We start from the raw sequence: 16,093 nt of genomic DNA on the forward strand, positions 1-16,093 counted from the left end.
GTGGCGAGCTCGTCCCAGACCTCGCAGCGTAGCACTCGGCGAGGTGCGCCGCCTGTTCCTGAAGCCCTGGTCTGCTTGTGTTTGTTTTGTTCCAAATTGGGGGCAACAGTGCAACACATCTAGGTAGGTGATGGGTAGGTCGCACTTATTATGTACTAATACGGGGAGTTTTTTTACAAAATTTTAATGGTGGGGCATTCCAGCTGTATCCCGTGCCTACGTTGTGGATCGAACCGTCGTGCTAGCCCAGGAGCAGGCGGAGCACTCGATGACCTGGAGCACAGGATATTTTCCCGAGGGAGGCGGAGCACTCGATGACCTGGAGCACAGGATATTTTCCCGAGGGAGGCGGACCACCCGACCTCGCGCGGCGGCGGCGGCGCCGCTCCCGCCACAGTTCGGTCCGAGGGAAGACCCCAATCTACCCCACCGGCGGCGCGGCTGCGAACCTATAATGGCCGCAGTCGTGAGCTGGTACGGTCCGCTGATCGACCTGTCGGCGGCCGCCGGCCACGTCGGTGGATTCGTACAGCTCCTGGCGTCCGTTCGCCGTGTCCTTCCCCACCAGGTAACGAGCAATCCCTACTTCCACTTAGTAGAAATAATAATCTTCTCCAATGGGGAAAAAAGGGAGTGATACGATGTCAACGTATCTTTGGCCATGTCGCTCCGAGGCTTAGAATCTGCTTCTGCTTTCCCAGGAGCAAAATGCTGCAACCGGAAGGACGTATCACAGAGTTATTCTGGAGGTTGGTGATGACACGAGGTCGAGCTTCTCCGTCTCTCTATGGTCCAACACTACTAGCTCGACGATAATCGCTGGCGATGTTTTACTGTTGCAGAGTATGGAACTGAGGATCCGAGGGGTCTCTCTTTTAATCTCAATTTTACCTGTGTAATGCTTTCAGTTGCAATCTACTCCCTCCGTTCCCAAATATAAGTCTTTCTAGAGATTTCAACAAGTGACTACATACGAAGCAAAATGAGTGAATCTACACTCTAAAATATGTCTACATACATATCTTGTAGTCTATTTGAATGTCTAAAAAGACTTATATTTAGGAACGGAGGGAGTAATACTGTACCTTCTTTTAATTGATAAAAATTTACAGTAAGTGAAACCATCCCCATTTGGTCTTTCGAATGGTACTGTAATTAGTTGTGTTCTCGGAAACACTTTAGCATAGAATGGCCCTTTTTGGGCCAGCTTGTTTCCGATTTATCATGTCCACATAACTTATGTGCATGCAAACAGCATCTGGTGTGACGTTCTCGTTCCTTTGCTTCAGATATTAAGATAGTAGAGTTTAGAAATGGCTTGGAGGGAAGGGCTGCTCAGATGTCTGCAGTCCAAATTTTGATGAACTCTAAAGATTTAGTGCAATCCGAAGGTATGCGTTTGCATTTGTTTTATTCATTGGTGCTCTTTGATCTTTACTGGCACTGCCCTGGTTGTATTACTTCAAAATGCGGTGACCCAGGAGTAATTACAACAATGTTTTTACCATCTTTACTATTGAGGAAATTGGGAAACATATATTAGACTAACAGTGGTAAGGGCTTTGTTGATGGGAAAAGGTGGGCATTATATTTGAACATTGGCCAGCTCTTGAAATCGAGACCTTTCCAATTAATTGTTCTTTCCATCTTATAAAAATATTCCTCTCTGCAATATTTTATCTAGATATTGCTTGTTTTGTGGGGCTCATGTTTATATTAGCATCTACATTTATTTTCCAGCAGATAATTGTGTCTAGAAGAAAAAGAAACTATTACTGGATAACTTAACACATGGGCTCTTTTATTAGGAATTGATGAATTCATAATTAATTGTAAAGTCGGCAATGCTACAAGATCAAAATTAAGACGAGTGTCAGAGTGGATCGTACACACCAAACGTACTCATGCGGAAAATCATCAGCAGGTACAAATTTGCCAAGGCAGTGTGATTTTAGTTTGATTTGGATAGGTAGCAATCTACATCTCCAATTCTTTCCTTCTGCCCTTACATTCCGCTTAAAGGTTCAAAAAACGGATTTCATTAACATGAGCTTGTTTATAAGATGGTCATAAAAATCCTTTGAATGTCACTCCTGTGTTTTCACTTCATCTTACATCACAATTACACCTGTTATGTTGATGTTAATAAATGAACAACAAGATCAAGGCATTCATGGTTTTACTCCATAAGTTCTCTATTGATAGAAGTAGATCATGATTATTTAACTTGTCTTCTTGTGTGGATAACTTATAACATTAACATTTTCTTTTAAAAATATATACTATGGAAGCAATAAAACTCCTATATTGACTGCAGGTGATATCGAAGAATTGGAAAGAAAGAATGAAAAATGATTCGGCAGACTTCTTTTCCATCTCAGAACTACTACCTCAGAGCAAACCATGTAATTTGAATATTTCTGCATCTATTAGCAAAATTGTGTTAATGGGTTCTCTTGGCCCTGAAACGAAGGGGCAATTGTCAGTCATTGAGAAACATACCTTGAATGGACATAATGATATCATCAGAGATTTTATTGCTGCTGGATGCAAGTTATGTGGTTTACCTCTATACCAAAAGTATGCAAATGCATGTCATCTTGTCAACATTTCATCAGTTATATGTCCCAAAATCTATATTGCTCTGCTTGTCATGATTTATAAAAATCTCTATGCAGAAATCTTCATGGAGACAGTACTTATCCAATTGATTGCCCAGATAATCCAAAGTATCTCCATGTTGTTGGCCAGATATATAAACCATTCATGGTAAGAGATCAAACAGTTTCTTTTGTTGAAAATAGATTAGTAAAACCATATCTTCATGATCTGCAGATGTATGTGCAAGACCAAACTGGACAAGTTCCTGTGCTTGTGAAGAATAAAGTTGCAGAGGCTCTATTTTCTAATATTAACGCAGATGATGTGTCCGAATGCTACAAGAGCCGGCACTGCATGCTGGTAGATACTTGTGAATCTGGCCAGTCAAGCATTTCTGGGATGCTAGATGGCACTGGCAAGACAGGCACTGCTAAAAGGAAGAGAACCAAAAGAAAGCTTGATTTTCATCTTATCTGGCTCATTGTTATGAAATGCCTGCTGAACCAAGGCAAGAACAGTCCATTCTGCATCCAGATTTCAGTCAACCCCGGGAAAAATGTTGAGGATGGACGGTTTGAACTGGTTTCTTTGACAATGCCAATACCATGAGATGGGAATTCTTCTTTTACCTCATATGTCGAACCATACTAATGGTCATTATGTGCTTCTATCTACAAAAAGGGAGCTTTGCTGCTTTGATGGTTTGCACGGTGACATGGTTAGGATGACAGACCAGACCAGTAATCTTCAGTTTTAGCATGATCGTGTCACGCTCGCATCTTCCGTGCCGTGCTCAGAAGCTGCAGGTGACAAAGCAGGCAGGGAAGGTTCTCCGCTGTGGCCCAACGGGGTTAGTGGTTCGGTGTGCCTGTGGTGTAGTGGCCCTATGGGGGCTCGGCAGGTGGCTATCTATATGTGTCTGTAACCTGAGACAGGCATCAAATGTGTAGACTCTGAATCTCATCTACTGTTCCCTGTCTCTCATTCTTGTTCTCTGCTTTCCCATCCCCTTCTCCTGCGCGCCAAACCACCTAGCCCCAGATCTCTGCATGTGCGATCTGATCTGAGAAAGAGAGGTTCGTCACAGATGGATTTACCAGAAGCTAGACCTGCCTCATTTATTGCCAATAAAATAGGGACACAGCCATTTGTAACAGACACGTAAGGAGCGACGCATTATGGTGGTGATGAAGATCTGATCTGGATCAGCTCAGCTCTGACAAACATGTTACTCAGTAGTTTTGGTCATTTTGCCGATGGTACACTGCCTGCAAAGAGAGCTTGTTTTTGCCTCTCCCCCTCGCAAAGAGGGCCTATCCATGGGTGGGGGCTTTTGGAGGCCGAGCTCCACGGAGCTCGTTTTCAAAATACAAATTTCCACAAGGTGAAAAAATTTGAAATTGTTTGTATACACTTTCACACATGTGTATTGCGTCTGTGCAAAAATTCAAAACCAAATACTTTCACACGTGGCGTATAGAAAAAAGACAAAAACGTATTTATAAAATGGGCCAATTTTTGTTGTTGGGCCGGATTTTTGTTTTTTTGTACAGCCTACAAATCACACCAAATTCAAATAATTTTCTTACACGTTCGTGCGGAAATCTATTAAGTTACCGTGGATTTTTTTTTTGAATTTTTCTGAAACTTTGAAATATAAATTTTGATTTTTTCAAAATACTGAGCTCCCTGGAGCTTGGCCTCCGTTGGCATTTTCCGGCCTATCCATGCACTTCTCTATCTGTGGTTACTTATATTGCTAGCTTGGTAAAAGAAGAAGACACAACTCATACAAGAGAGACGCTGACAAGAGATGAATATGAAGTGGCGGTGGGTCTCCTCGCGGATGACGCGCGCGAGTGTCGGGTCCGGTCCGACTGCGTGCGGCGGTCAGACAACGAGGAGCGCGTGCTCTGCACTTTATGTTATCTTCGTGCGATGCGTATCGGTCGTCATTTTGTCCATTTATCATGGTTGGTACGCAGACTAGTGCACAGGAGCACTAGTATTTAAGCTGATGAGTAGAACTCCGCAGAAGAAAGCAACCCCATGAGATCGCCACAAGTTTATAATAAGCTCATAAAAGAGTAATTCAACTTCGAAAAAGAAGAAAGCCAGGCTCCTTTTAGATCTCACTCATGGCGATAGCCGTAAGCTCCTTGACCTCCGGATCCTTGGCGCCATACAGTCCGGAGGTTTCTCGGCAACGACGGGGCTCACTAGTGTCTGCATCGCCTCGTCGCCGGCAAGCCGTCGCCGGCATAGCGATCAAGTCGCGGGGCATCAACCGTGTCCAGCCGACGACCAGAGGAGCAACACAGTGAGTGTACTGACGTTGTGAAGACCCTGTCTAAGCTTCCTACTAGCTAGTATGTTGATGGCAGTATCTTACAAGATTGTTACACATGATGACATTCACCTATTTTGTTCAGGATCCCCGCAGCCGCAGCCGGTTCAAGCTCCTCTGGAGACCGACCAGGAGGAAACTTCCCAGTTCCCAACGTGCCTTCATGGTGAGTACGGAAGTGTTAACATGTACTCCCTTCGTCCCATAATATAAGAGCGTTTTTGACAGTACGAGTACTACCGTATTTCTGAATCTGTTGTCGATTTCCTTCACACATTGACGAGCTACGAGTTTCTCAGGGTCAAGTTGCTCGTCGGCGTCTTCTTTGCTGCAGTGCCTCTTTACAGACAGATGAGAGCCCTGGAAGGTAAATCCAAATCAGATAGCTTTACCACCTGATGCTCGTGAGCTACTACCTTTTCCATTAGTTCCGTAACAGACATAACATAGTCCCACGAGAAAGGAAAAGAGAAAGAGTGCCAAAACCTGATAGAGTACCAGCTACTACCGTCCAGAGAGCAAGACAACTGAAAAGAATCTGCGAATCAGGTACCGATATATTACCAGGTGCTACCGTCCTGAGAGGCTAAGGGCCCTAGAGATCGCGCGCCTTCTGCACCACATTCGTCGCCCATCTTCAGGATTCCTTTGTGAGCCTCCTTCTTCAGTCCTATCAGGAGGAGCACATAGGCAGAACCATTTTCAAAGGTGGGCAAACCACGCGATGTTCCAAACATACCTTGTTCCGACAATTCCAGATCACCTAGCAAGTAGCAAAGTGTAAGCGAGCACCCCAGGAAGGAAAGCCTGAGGCTAACCATGATACTGCCACAAGGAGTTAGGAGTTCGGACACGCATTAGTGCTCAAGAGTGATCTGATCCCACAATACCTCACACTACCCTAGACGTCAGGCGAGTAAAAGGGTTACCCTTTCTCACAACGGTCACAAAATCACAAAAAGGAGACCCTGGGCATTTCCTCTCTACATATTGTTTTTTCATCAGGACAAAATTTAGATACAGGTGCATAGAAATGTTTGAATTTTAAGAGGAATTTTATTCGTTTGGAGATACAAGCCAGCATTGTCCTCACGAACTCATGAAAAGCTTCTCACACAGTAAAAATTGTTAAAAAATGCTTAAAAATTGTTTTTTTTTCAATCTTCAGTACATGTTTATGCCTTCTATGTGCATGAAATTTTTCATGATGAAATAGCACATTTTACTTGGAAGAAAAAGAAATACAGTAACAGTGCTCTGAAAATAATATTCCCAAATTATGTCGATCTTACGTGCATCTTGATTTTAACTTCACTCCATGTGTGTAAATCACATACAATAGATAAGGTGGAGCAGACGGCAGAAGTTGCAATTGAGGTGGTCGAAAAAGTGGCTGAGGCGGCTGAGAAAATTGCTGATGATGTATCTGAAGCATTTCCCGGTAATGATAACCTCAAAAAGGCAGCATCCAGGATCAAGGCCGTCGCAGATGAAATTGAGAAGGACGCAGAGAAAGCCGAGGCCCTAATTGAGAAGGTTAGGTTAACTGCCTACTAATTTATTACTCCCCGATTTTAAGCTCAATGGCATTTTTAATTAGAAAAAGATCAATGGTATTTTTAAAGGGAAAATCTTAATGCACCACATGACAACTAATCTCTATTTGGTTCGAGGAAATTAATTAAATGTGTAGTGCTTACTATGTCAAGATATTTGACCTTTTATGTGTGGAACTACTAACCTTTTTCCCTTTTTTTTGGAAGGACTAACATTTTTTTCCCTGGTTCAACGCAGGTCGATGAGATAGAGAAAGAGATGGATTCCGTAGTGGATTCTGTAATTGAGAAGGTCAAGAAGGAGAGATCATTGAGAAAGAACTCCGTGAGAGGAGACGATGTCAATAGGAAACAGAAGTAACACTTACTATTAGTAGGTGTTAACAGAGTATCGAGGCAAAATGCAGATATTACTTTGTACTATTCTTTTCCCTGTTTAAGATCATCACGGACCGGATTCCCGCTTCCATTTCATAGAAACCAAACCAATGTTCAAGCACAAGGCTAACGCTTATCCGACTTTGAACTATTTTCGTAAGTGGTAGCTTTATTGGACCACTTTTAGCCTCCCATTAGGGACGAAATGGTTAGCTGCAATGTCTGTTCTTTGATCAGAAAGCGTCGCATTTGAATGATGGTCTTGCATCCATCAAAGCTTGCCGAGGAACAGTCTACACTTGTTTACCAAGAACAATCCATGACATTATATTATGTGCTTGAATTTTAATTGGGTCTCTAGCCACTCCTTTGGTAGAAATAATGTACCTTACATACTCCACTTGATCATGTGCAAATGAGTATATTTTTCAGTTTAGCAAACATCTTATTGATTATAAGTGTTTCAAACATAGTAGACAGATGTTGCATATGTTCTTTTGGAGAAACACTATATATTAGTATGTCATAAAAGAAAACAATTACAATTCTTCATAGATAAGGAGTTAGCACTACATTCATTAAGGACTGAAATGTGACAAGGGCATTTGTGAGCCCAAAGGGATCACAACATATTCATAATGCCCCACATGAGTAGAAATGCAGTTTTTGCAACATCCTCGGGTCTCATTTTGATTTGGTGATATCCATTCCTCATGTCTACCTTGGAAAATACTTCCGCTCCTTGCAATTCATCAAGTAAATATTCAACAATTGGGATTGGATACTTGTTTTAAATAATTTGAGAGTTAAGCTTTCTATAATCAATGGATAGCCTCCAAGTTTCATCCTTATTTTTTCACTAGCAAAGCAGGGGAAGAATAAGGACTGCAACTAAGCTGTATACCACCAACTATCAAGATTTCTTTAATTATTGTTTGCAAAATATCCTTAAGATGGTGTGGCATTCTATATGCTCTCTGAGTTACGATTTTAGTATCAGAAGTAAGTGGTATAGCACAGTCACAAGGAGGTGAAAGTTCTGTGAGCTCCTGAAATAAATCATTGTAATAAATCCAATAATTCCTCTATTACTGGTGGAAACTGTTGCTTGAAAGTTGACTCCTCTGAATTCTGACGTAGCAACAATGTACAAAAACAGCCCACATATTGCTTGCTCTAGTGACTTTTCAGGTGTGTTGGTAGCTTGTATTGGAGGGGATAGAGGTATGTTATCATCCACAACAATAGTAATCTTGTCCCTCCAAGCTTGTGATCTGCATCACGCCATCACCATTGTTATATTAATTAATTTCCACTGGACTATATCTCTTTAACCAACCAGCTCCCAAAATTATGTCATATCCTTCAGTACTAGAATTCTGAAAGTGTCAATAAAATTCTCTACCTGGATATGATAGTTTCAATTAAAGCAAGTGAATTCACTCCAAAGAACATCTCCACTAGCAATCAATACTTTAATTTTGGCAGTAGAAGCAGGAGAGCAATCTAGCTTGTTTACTACTTCCTCTGAGACTTAATGTAAGATGTTCAACTTACACTGTAAAAATGTCTTACATTAAATTACAGATGTAAAAGTAGAAGTACTTCCACTATCAATCAGGGCAGTTGCAATAATATTGCCGACCTGCACATTCATTGTAAACGTATTTCCAGCAGCTCCAATTTCCGTGGCAGCACACATAGATACTTGTAATACAACTCTTTCATTAGGTGGTTCCCCTTATTATTGTTCTGCCTCATATAATGTCACACAAATAATTTCACCGTCTGCATTTTCATGCATTGCAAGGCCTGAATCTATGCTCTTTGGCCCATTTTCGTTTGCGTTCAGAGTGCACTCGTTCCACACTCTTTTCGCATTTCACGTCCTCCTTAAGAAGCGAGGGAGGATTACATTCACCGATTGGCCGGTCAATTTCAATCATTTACATACAAGTATTTGCCCCAATTGCATAGTTAGAAGGTAAACCACATGAGAGCCATTACTAGTGCCTCCATCTCTTTCGCATATGACAAGAAGCGAAAAGGGAAAAGATTGAAATCGGCCGACAAGCCGGACGATCGCGCCGGTCGTGCTCTCGCGCGCGTAGTTGTACACGAGACCCATCATGGCTCTTTCCCCCTACTTTTCTTCCTCCTGTAACGACCCGCATCAAACTCTCCTTCCCCTCATCTCCTTCCCCAGCTGCACCAGCACCACTCGCCAAGCGCTGCACAGGACGAGGCACCAGATGCTACAGGTGGGTGGATTTGCCGGTGCTGCAGACATCAGTGCCGCTCGCCGCGGGGATGCAGTAGACCAGGAGCGTTGCTTCTGCAGGGGCGGGGGTCACCGACGCTGTAAGAGAAGACCGGTGGCGGTGGCGCAACACGCGATGCTACATTGCTGTCTCATGATGTTGCGACCCTACGTGCGAGATGTGGCGCGCGGCGTGCGGCGCTGCGCGATGCTACGAGCTGAAGCGGCGACGTGCAGTGTGTCTGTGTGTGTGAGCTGTGCGGAAGGCGAAGCTACAACCGACGCACTGGGATGTTGCGACCGTCAGCGACATGAGCTGCAACTGGCGATGACGCGAGCGACAAGCAACAACGGCCGTGCTGCAACCATGACAAGGGGAGCTACAACCATGACGACCGGAGCTGCAAGGCGGTCGACACATGAGGGATGAGTGCTGCAACCGCGACCCGGTAGTTGCAAGTGGCAACATGCGGAGCTGCAAGGTCGTCGACACATGGGGGATGAGTGCTGCAACCACGACAACGAAGCTACGAGGGCATCAACGTCGGGATGGATGTTGCAACCATGGTCCGACGGAGCTGGGAGCGGTGCGGCTGGCGGAGATGCAAGCGACTGTACACGGGCTGCACCCGACCGGTGATCCTTTTTTTCCCGGCATCATAGGGTGCGCCCGAGGGGATACCCGAGCTTTGGGAGAGGACGACTCAGTGCGATTTATGAGATTTCATCTAATGACCATGGGCGCTTTAATCTGATGGTGGAAATGATGACCGTTTGGGAGCTGGTGGCGGTGGGCCGGCCCCTAGCGCCCCCCCAAACGAAAATGCTATTTCTTATACATAATAAAGCGTTGTACAGTAAAGCACGTACTAGTGTGTTCTGATCTGTAATTGCTTCCCTAATTTTAGCTAACTGCCATAAAATAAACTACTCCGATCTCTCCTTCTCATAATATAAAATATAAGAGCGTTTTTTACACTACTCTAATCAAACTTTTTGTAAAATCCGTATGTATGAATAGCATTGCTCGGGCTGGCCCTGCCGGCTCCCCTGGTTCTGCCACTGCATGGCGTCAAGGACGGAGAAGGTGGGCGTTGAGAAGCTTGCGGTGTCCATGGAGACGGAGATGAGAGTGCTGTCCTTGTTAGACCAATTCTAGTACACACAATTAATGTTTTTATTTTCTTTTGTGGTATAACATAATTATTGATGTTGTGAGAACGCCCCTTTGGCGGCATACCGTCGTGTTACACGCGAGTAGCCACGGGTACTTCCATATATAGGCAAAGGAAAGGAGCTGGAAAATGCAAGCTGTATGCATGGCCACAAGTGTGTGTGGACCCCTTATCTCTATCGTGCATGTGTACGTACATGACCTCGTGTTTCTCGCTGCATTGTCGTTTTATACGTACGGTTGGCGCAGACTGATGAGATATAAGTTGAGCAGAACCCTGCAGAAGAAAGAGAAAAATAAACGAGAAGATTGCCACAAAGCAACGTCGTCGAAGATATAGCTTCAACGTTGAACAAGTTAGCAGACTCCTTTGAAATCTCATGGCGATCCTCATGTCATGCGTTACTTCCAAAACGTTGGCGCCATGCACTCCAGAGGTTTCTCGGCAACAACGGCACACATGTATTTCTGTATCAGCTCACCGCCGGCAAATCCGAATCGGCTTAACCATGAAGTCTTGGGGCACCAGCTGTACCGTTCCACCGATGTGGATAAGAGGAGCAACACGGTATGTTCGTATGTTTTCTCTCTCTAAGCTTCTTTTTCATGATGCATCAGCTAGCATTTGTCATTCACACCTTTTCTTTTGTAAACATGTTGTTCTTAGGAGCCCATGCAAATTTATTCTTATTTTATATCTGCTGTTAACATGACACAAATGATATCCTCAAAAAAAGAAAAACATGATACAAATGAGTCAAGCAATCGCGATCTAGGCAAAACTGAATTAGGTGAACTGGATTATCACTTTTGCAGTGAACTAGAGAAATGTTAACTTTTGCCGGCATGATTATGATATATTGTTCTCCTTCCATATTCATCTAAATTTATAACTTTTTTATGGGAAATTTTACAACTTTTTTTGGCCATGCATCACATCTAACCTATAGCATATAAGCAAGTTCGATATGATTGAGTGAGATTTAAGATCTTGTGGATTTATTAAGATGTATCTACAACATACTATGTGACAATAGGAGAAAATGTTGTTCGCCCTATTTGAATGAAACCAAAACCAAGCGATGATATAGTAAATAAATTGGAACATGTTTTTAGATGAAAAGAGTAAGTAATATATGTATGAGTTTCTAGTAAGACGGGCACTACACATATTTTAATTGCCGTGAAAAATGCATGTGACTAGAGGCTAAAATCCGCTTGGCCACGAGATTAAATTATTTTTGTGTAGCAGGTTATTGTTGCCGGTTGTTTCCTTTTGGTTTTATCTATGTTGGTTTAGTTTCTAATTATGTTCTGGTGGTATTTTTTTATTTGTATATCGTGTTGGGTTGTTGTTTGAGATGATATTTATTCTGAGAAGAGGAGAGTGGAGTTGTTAGGTGTGTGATTGTGGTGTCCATACACATTTTGGTCTCTATGTCAACTGGTAGTTGTGAGCCCACTGGGAGCTCTTATTCCACGTTGAAACCGTGAAATTGCTGCTATAACACTCATATGGCGGCCATGAAGTTTTCGCTTGTTCACCTCAGCTTCCCACTCCGCTCGCCTGCTTAGTTTTTCTCTCGCTCCACTGCTAACTTATAAAAGGTGGGCTATCCTATTTTTTATTTGAAGAAGTTCATTAAATGAAAAGAAGTTTACATATTTTTTAAAATGGATTTGTAAAATGTTGTGAATTAAAAATTCATTTTTTAAATCATTATTTTTTAAAGTATTCGTGGATTTCAAATAATGTTTGCGATATTGAATAAGGTTCGCAAATTTAAAAATATTTGTGAACTTTAAAAAATTTCACGGACTTAAAATAATTTGATGAATCCAAAAAATATTCGTGAATTCTAAAAAAATGTTCATAGGTTTTTTATAAACATTCACTACTCTTAATAAATATTGATGAATTAAATGTGAAAAAATAAATAGATAACTACAAGAATAGATAAATAAATAAAGTTTTTTGTCTACATAGATAGATAGTAAGTCGTTTGTTGGCGAACAAGCATCTTATTAGCTTGTATGTATAATTATCTAAAAACAAAAACATTTGCGTACACTAGCATGTATGAAAAGTATAAATAAACTTTCCATCCTACTGTGCAAGGTCATTCCATAAACTTTCACCTGCTTTGTTTCAGAATTACTGCAGTTGGTTCCGGTCCTGGAGAACTGCCAGAAGAAAAATCACCAATACCCAACAAAGAGGCTGCAATTAGTTCAGACCCTGGGGAATTACCAGGAAAATCCCCGCTGCCCAACAAATCTTCATTGTGAGTACAGAAAAGTAATGAGCATTTCTTGTCCCATATGATGGAATTTGCTTGATCAAATTCCTTCTCACATTCACAAGCTATATGAGCTTCTCAGGGTAACGGTGGTCGTTGGTGGCGTCTTTGGAGCAGTATCCTTTTACGGACAGATGAGAGCAATGGAAGGTAAAAAAGTTCAATATATATCACCACTTGACGTTTGTATTATTTGGATCTTAATGTGTATTCTTACTTCAACTTTTCTCTTTGCGCATAAATAACATACAATAGAGAATGTGGAGAAGACAGCAGAGGTAGCAATCGAGACTATCGAGAAAGCGGCGGATGTGGTTGACAAACTTGCAGATGAAGTCATAGCATTTCCTGGTAATGAAAACCTTAAGAAGGCAGCCTTCAGGATCAAAGCCATCGCGGAAGAGATAGAGAAGGATGCAGAGGAAGCCGAGGCCCTAATCCACAAGGTTAGGTTAATTGCCTATGAACGTCTTACTTCCCTATTTGTCTTTTCGTTAAGTGCATTTTTTAGTTGCGTCAAGTATGCATCTTTGGTTTGTAGGAAAAGTGAGAAAAAGAAAAGGTATAGGAAAATTTTCTTTGATGACACTACTTAATTACCTGTTTGGTTCAATGAATGGGTCGAATGACAATAGATGATTCTTTTTTCCTTTGCTCTTCAGGGCCTCTTTGGTTTGCGGCTTTCTAAAAACATAAGAACATAAAATATAAGGAAATATGATAAAAATGTATGTGCAAAACATAGGATTGAAAAATACAAGAATTTTATTAACATGCATGTTTGGTTCACATGAATAGGAGAATCCTAATAAGCACATTCAGATCAAGGTTGAACCACTTGAGAATGTATAATTAGAAGGATATTATGCCACTAAAAACCTTGGTTTCGTAATTCACGTATAGGATTTCCAAAAGGTGGTCCAAGTGCATTGGAAAATTTCCTTTATTTTCTATTAAAGTTGAGATCAAAGGGAAATTCTATTTGTTTTTTCCTTTGCTTAATTTGTTTGAAAATAATGTGCATCATTGAATGAAAAATTGATGCTACTACTAGTTTCCTCCATTTTACTTATGAACCAAATAGATCCTCAATGAAAATTGCCGGAATTTAACATTCATTTGGACCTTTTTTTGAATCCCACACACAAAGTATGAGGATGATTGGCCATTTGCATCCTATGATGCAAAGGCCGGTGTTATCCCCTTTTCGAAAACAAACAGGAGGATGGGTCTTTAGTGCCAAGAGAAAATTTTAATTATATATTTTCACGTGGCTTGGTTTTTATTTGACTGTGTTTATCAGGATTTTCATTTTCTTCTGTCTTCATGTAATTCATTCATGTGTTTTCAAATCTTCTGTTTTTCATATATTTCTTTCTTATTATTGTTTTTATCTTCTATTCTTACCTTTTTTGAATTGAACTAAATATATCCTTAATCCAATGTCCGAATTCCTCTAGGGAAAGTTTTGGTTGTACCTCCATACCAGTGTACCCTCTATCCTCACCGTTCATTTTTGCATCAAAGTTCGTGCAAGAAAACTTCTCTTTTTTTGTTTATCCCACATAAATGAACATTTGAAATCGAAACTTTGCAGATCAACATCACACAAGTGCTACCATGTGCAGAAAAGTTTTCAGATTTTTTGGCGCAATATAAATTTTTAAAAATGATACAATTCATCCAAAATTTAAAATTTGACAAATTTATGTTTCATAAAAAACACAGAGACATTTTATATAAAGAGTGACACTTGTGTAAAGTTGATCTACAAAGTTTCAAGGTCAAATGTTCTCTTGTTTGGAAGAAATGATAAAAAAAGAAAATTCTATATAAGGATATCACGAACCTTGACGCAAACAAAATGGTCTAAGTAGATGATACACTGGTATGGGGTAAAAAATCTACACTCAATCCTCTGACGTATGGCACCTTGCCGTTGGGTGGCTGACATGTGGACCCGTATGTCAGTCACGCAATGGCAAGGTGCACCAAGTTGGGGAAGCTGTGTCCCTGCTTCTTAATCCAAGGAGTACCTAGCTCATGGTGTGGTGGTACCGCTGCAACCGCGCACAAGTTACCTGTTTGCTGTAGTCGTTGTCTTTGCTCGCAAAATTGATTGTACTGTATTTATTGTTGCTTAACTAACTCATGGTATGGTGGTGCAAATCACTACCTAGTGTAGTTCCTTGCTAAATTTGGTATTGGAGACACATGTTGATTTATGAGAATGTAGCCTACTCTTGCCCGACACTGTGAGACATGCATAGAGCACATGTAAATATCAAAATGAATAAACCCATCTAATAAAGAGTAGAACAATAACTTTCCAGCAAAAAATGGTAAAATAAATATCGTCTGAAGCTCAATGGCATTAGATGGCAACTAATTAATAGCACTAAGAGTGTACAATAGTTTTATCCTCTACTTAAACATTTTTTACATTAATAGCCCTATTTAGCAATTTTCACCTAGATTACCCCACTTAGCGAAAGTTTGCCCACTTTTACTCCTTTTAAATTTTTGAGAGTGATCTAGCAGGTATTTCCTCCTACCTTTTCTTCCATGTGCACGTAGAAAGGCTTAGTCAGACCGGGTTTTTTTACGGTCATCAGGTGTACATATACACCGCATTGTGCAACTGGGCAACTAAATAGTTGAACACGGTTCATGAGGCGGGTCCAACTTAGAGACGAGAACTGGTTTAGGAGTAGAAAAAATGCAAAAGGTGGCACTCCATGTGTACCCAATGGCTGAGACCCACCTACCAGATCACTCCAAAATAGTCAATGGAGTAAAAAATGGTAAAACTTTCACTAAATGGGGCAAAGATTGGAAACCACTTGTTAAATAGGACAATTCAAATGAAAAACTGTTACATGAGGTAATTATCATATAAAAATGTCAATGTAGAAGGTAAAAATTGAAATTCACTCTAAAGCGTGAGGTGGTTACTATGCAAAGATGTTTGCTGACATACATCATTGATTCTATTCTAACTTTCTGCTTGGTTCAAACCAGGTTGAAGAGATAGAAAAGGAGGTGGATGCTGCAGTGGATACTTTCATGGGGAAGGGCATGAAGAAGGGATCGAGATGAATGGGATAAGAAATAAAAGTAACAGTTACTAATAGTAGAAGTTAACAAATAAATATAGGATCATCTTCTCATCGGATTGTAAGCCAGATCGATGCATGCAGGCTTGCACACCCCGGTTTTGAGTCCATTGTTTACCTGTGTCCACCTTCTATGTTAGAAAATACGGGGTACACAAGCATAGTTTCTACCGTGGCTATACCGAAACATACATGAAAAGTAGTCATATATGTACGAATAGAGCTTTCTTCTTTGTTGTTCAGATCTCACAATGAGATTGAGTGTGTACAATCTACCATGCGTATGAAAGTAGAATTCCACATGCCCTTCTTTCAGAGAGGGAAACTCTTTAGTGGGAGATCTGAATCCTAACACTCTTTT

The 16,093-nt window shown here is 41.1% G+C and overlaps 3 protein-coding genes across 3 annotated transcripts; all 3 read left to right on the top strand.

Annotated features, from left to right (window-relative positions):
* The first annotated feature begins 253 nt into the window (after positions 1-253).
* On the top strand, positions 254-3,580 carry LOC123053458 (uncharacterized). The gene is made up of 7 exons (XM_044476939.1): positions 254-568; positions 702-843; positions 1,290-1,391; positions 1,809-1,924; positions 2,318-2,580; positions 2,679-2,769; positions 2,836-3,580. Exons 1-7 carry the CDS (start codon positions 269-271, stop codon positions 3,208-3,210), a joined length of 1,389 nt encoding a protein of 462 aa, XP_044332874.1. The 5' UTR covers positions 254-268; the 3' UTR covers positions 3,211-3,580.
* Positions 3,581-4,609: 1,029 nt separating this feature from the next.
* Positions 4,610-7,192, top strand: LOC123049440 (uncharacterized). The gene is made up of 5 exons (XM_044472356.1): positions 4,610-4,921; positions 5,034-5,114; positions 5,248-5,315; positions 6,291-6,484; positions 6,743-7,192. The coding sequence occupies exons 1-5, from the start codon at positions 4,740-4,742 to the stop codon at positions 6,863-6,865; spliced, it is 648 nt and encodes a 215-aa protein (XP_044328291.1). The 5' UTR covers positions 4,610-4,739; the 3' UTR covers positions 6,866-7,192.
* A 3,384-nt stretch (positions 7,193-10,576) lies between these two features.
* On the top strand, positions 10,577-15,974 carry LOC123053459 (uncharacterized). The gene is made up of 5 exons (XM_044476940.1): positions 10,577-10,884; positions 12,470-12,601; positions 12,699-12,766; positions 12,872-13,062; positions 15,638-15,974. Exons 1-5 carry the CDS (start codon positions 10,697-10,699, stop codon positions 15,713-15,715), a joined length of 657 nt encoding a protein of 218 aa, XP_044332875.1. The 5' UTR covers positions 10,577-10,696; the 3' UTR covers positions 15,716-15,974.
* The last annotated feature ends 119 nt before the right edge of the window (positions 15,975-16,093 follow it).

This window comes from Triticum aestivum, chromosome 2D (assembly GCF_018294505.1).
Source record: "Triticum aestivum cultivar Chinese Spring chromosome 2D, IWGSC CS RefSeq v2.1, whole genome shotgun sequence".
NCBI classification, from domain to species: Eukaryota; Viridiplantae; Streptophyta; class Magnoliopsida; order Poales; family Poaceae; genus Triticum; species Triticum aestivum.

What these genes read in the sequence shown, in the direction of transcription:
- LOC123053458 (XM_044476939.1), top strand. Translation starts at nt 269, where the DNA reads ATGACCTGGAGCACAGGATATTTTCCCGAGGGAGGCGGAGCACTCGAT. An exon ending in GCCGTGTCCTTCCCCACCAG is followed by an intron (nt 569 to 701) that starts GTAACGAGCAAT and finishes CTGCTTTCCCAG; the next exon opens with GAGCAAAATGCTGCAACCGG. An exon ending in ATGCGGAAAATCATCAGCAG is followed by an intron (nt 1,925 to 2,317) that starts GTACAAATTTGC and finishes TATTGACTGCAG; the next exon opens with GTGATATCGAAGAATTGGAA.
- LOC123049440 (XM_044472356.1), top strand. Translation starts at nt 4,740, where the DNA reads ATGGCGATAGCCGTAAGCTCCTTGACCTCCGGATCCTTGGCGCCATAC. An exon ending in ACGACCAGAGGAGCAACACA is followed by an intron (nt 4,922 to 5,033) that starts GTGAGTGTACTG and finishes TATTTTGTTCAG; the next exon opens with GATCCCCGCAGCCGCAGCCG. An exon ending in CCGAGGCCCTAATTGAGAAG is followed by an intron (nt 6,485 to 6,742) that starts GTTAGGTTAACT and finishes GGTTCAACGCAG; the next exon opens with GTCGATGAGATAGAGAAAGA.
- LOC123053459 (XM_044476940.1), top strand. Translation starts at nt 10,697, where the DNA reads ATGGCGATCCTCATGTCATGCGTTACTTCCAAAACGTTGGCGCCATGC. An exon ending in CTGCCCAACAAATCTTCATT is followed by an intron (nt 12,602 to 12,698) that starts GTGAGTACAGAA and finishes TGAGCTTCTCAG; the next exon opens with GGTAACGGTGGTCGTTGGTG. An exon ending in CCGAGGCCCTAATCCACAAG is followed by an intron (nt 13,063 to 15,637) that starts GTTAGGTTAATT and finishes GGTTCAAACCAG; the next exon opens with GTTGAAGAGATAGAAAAGGA.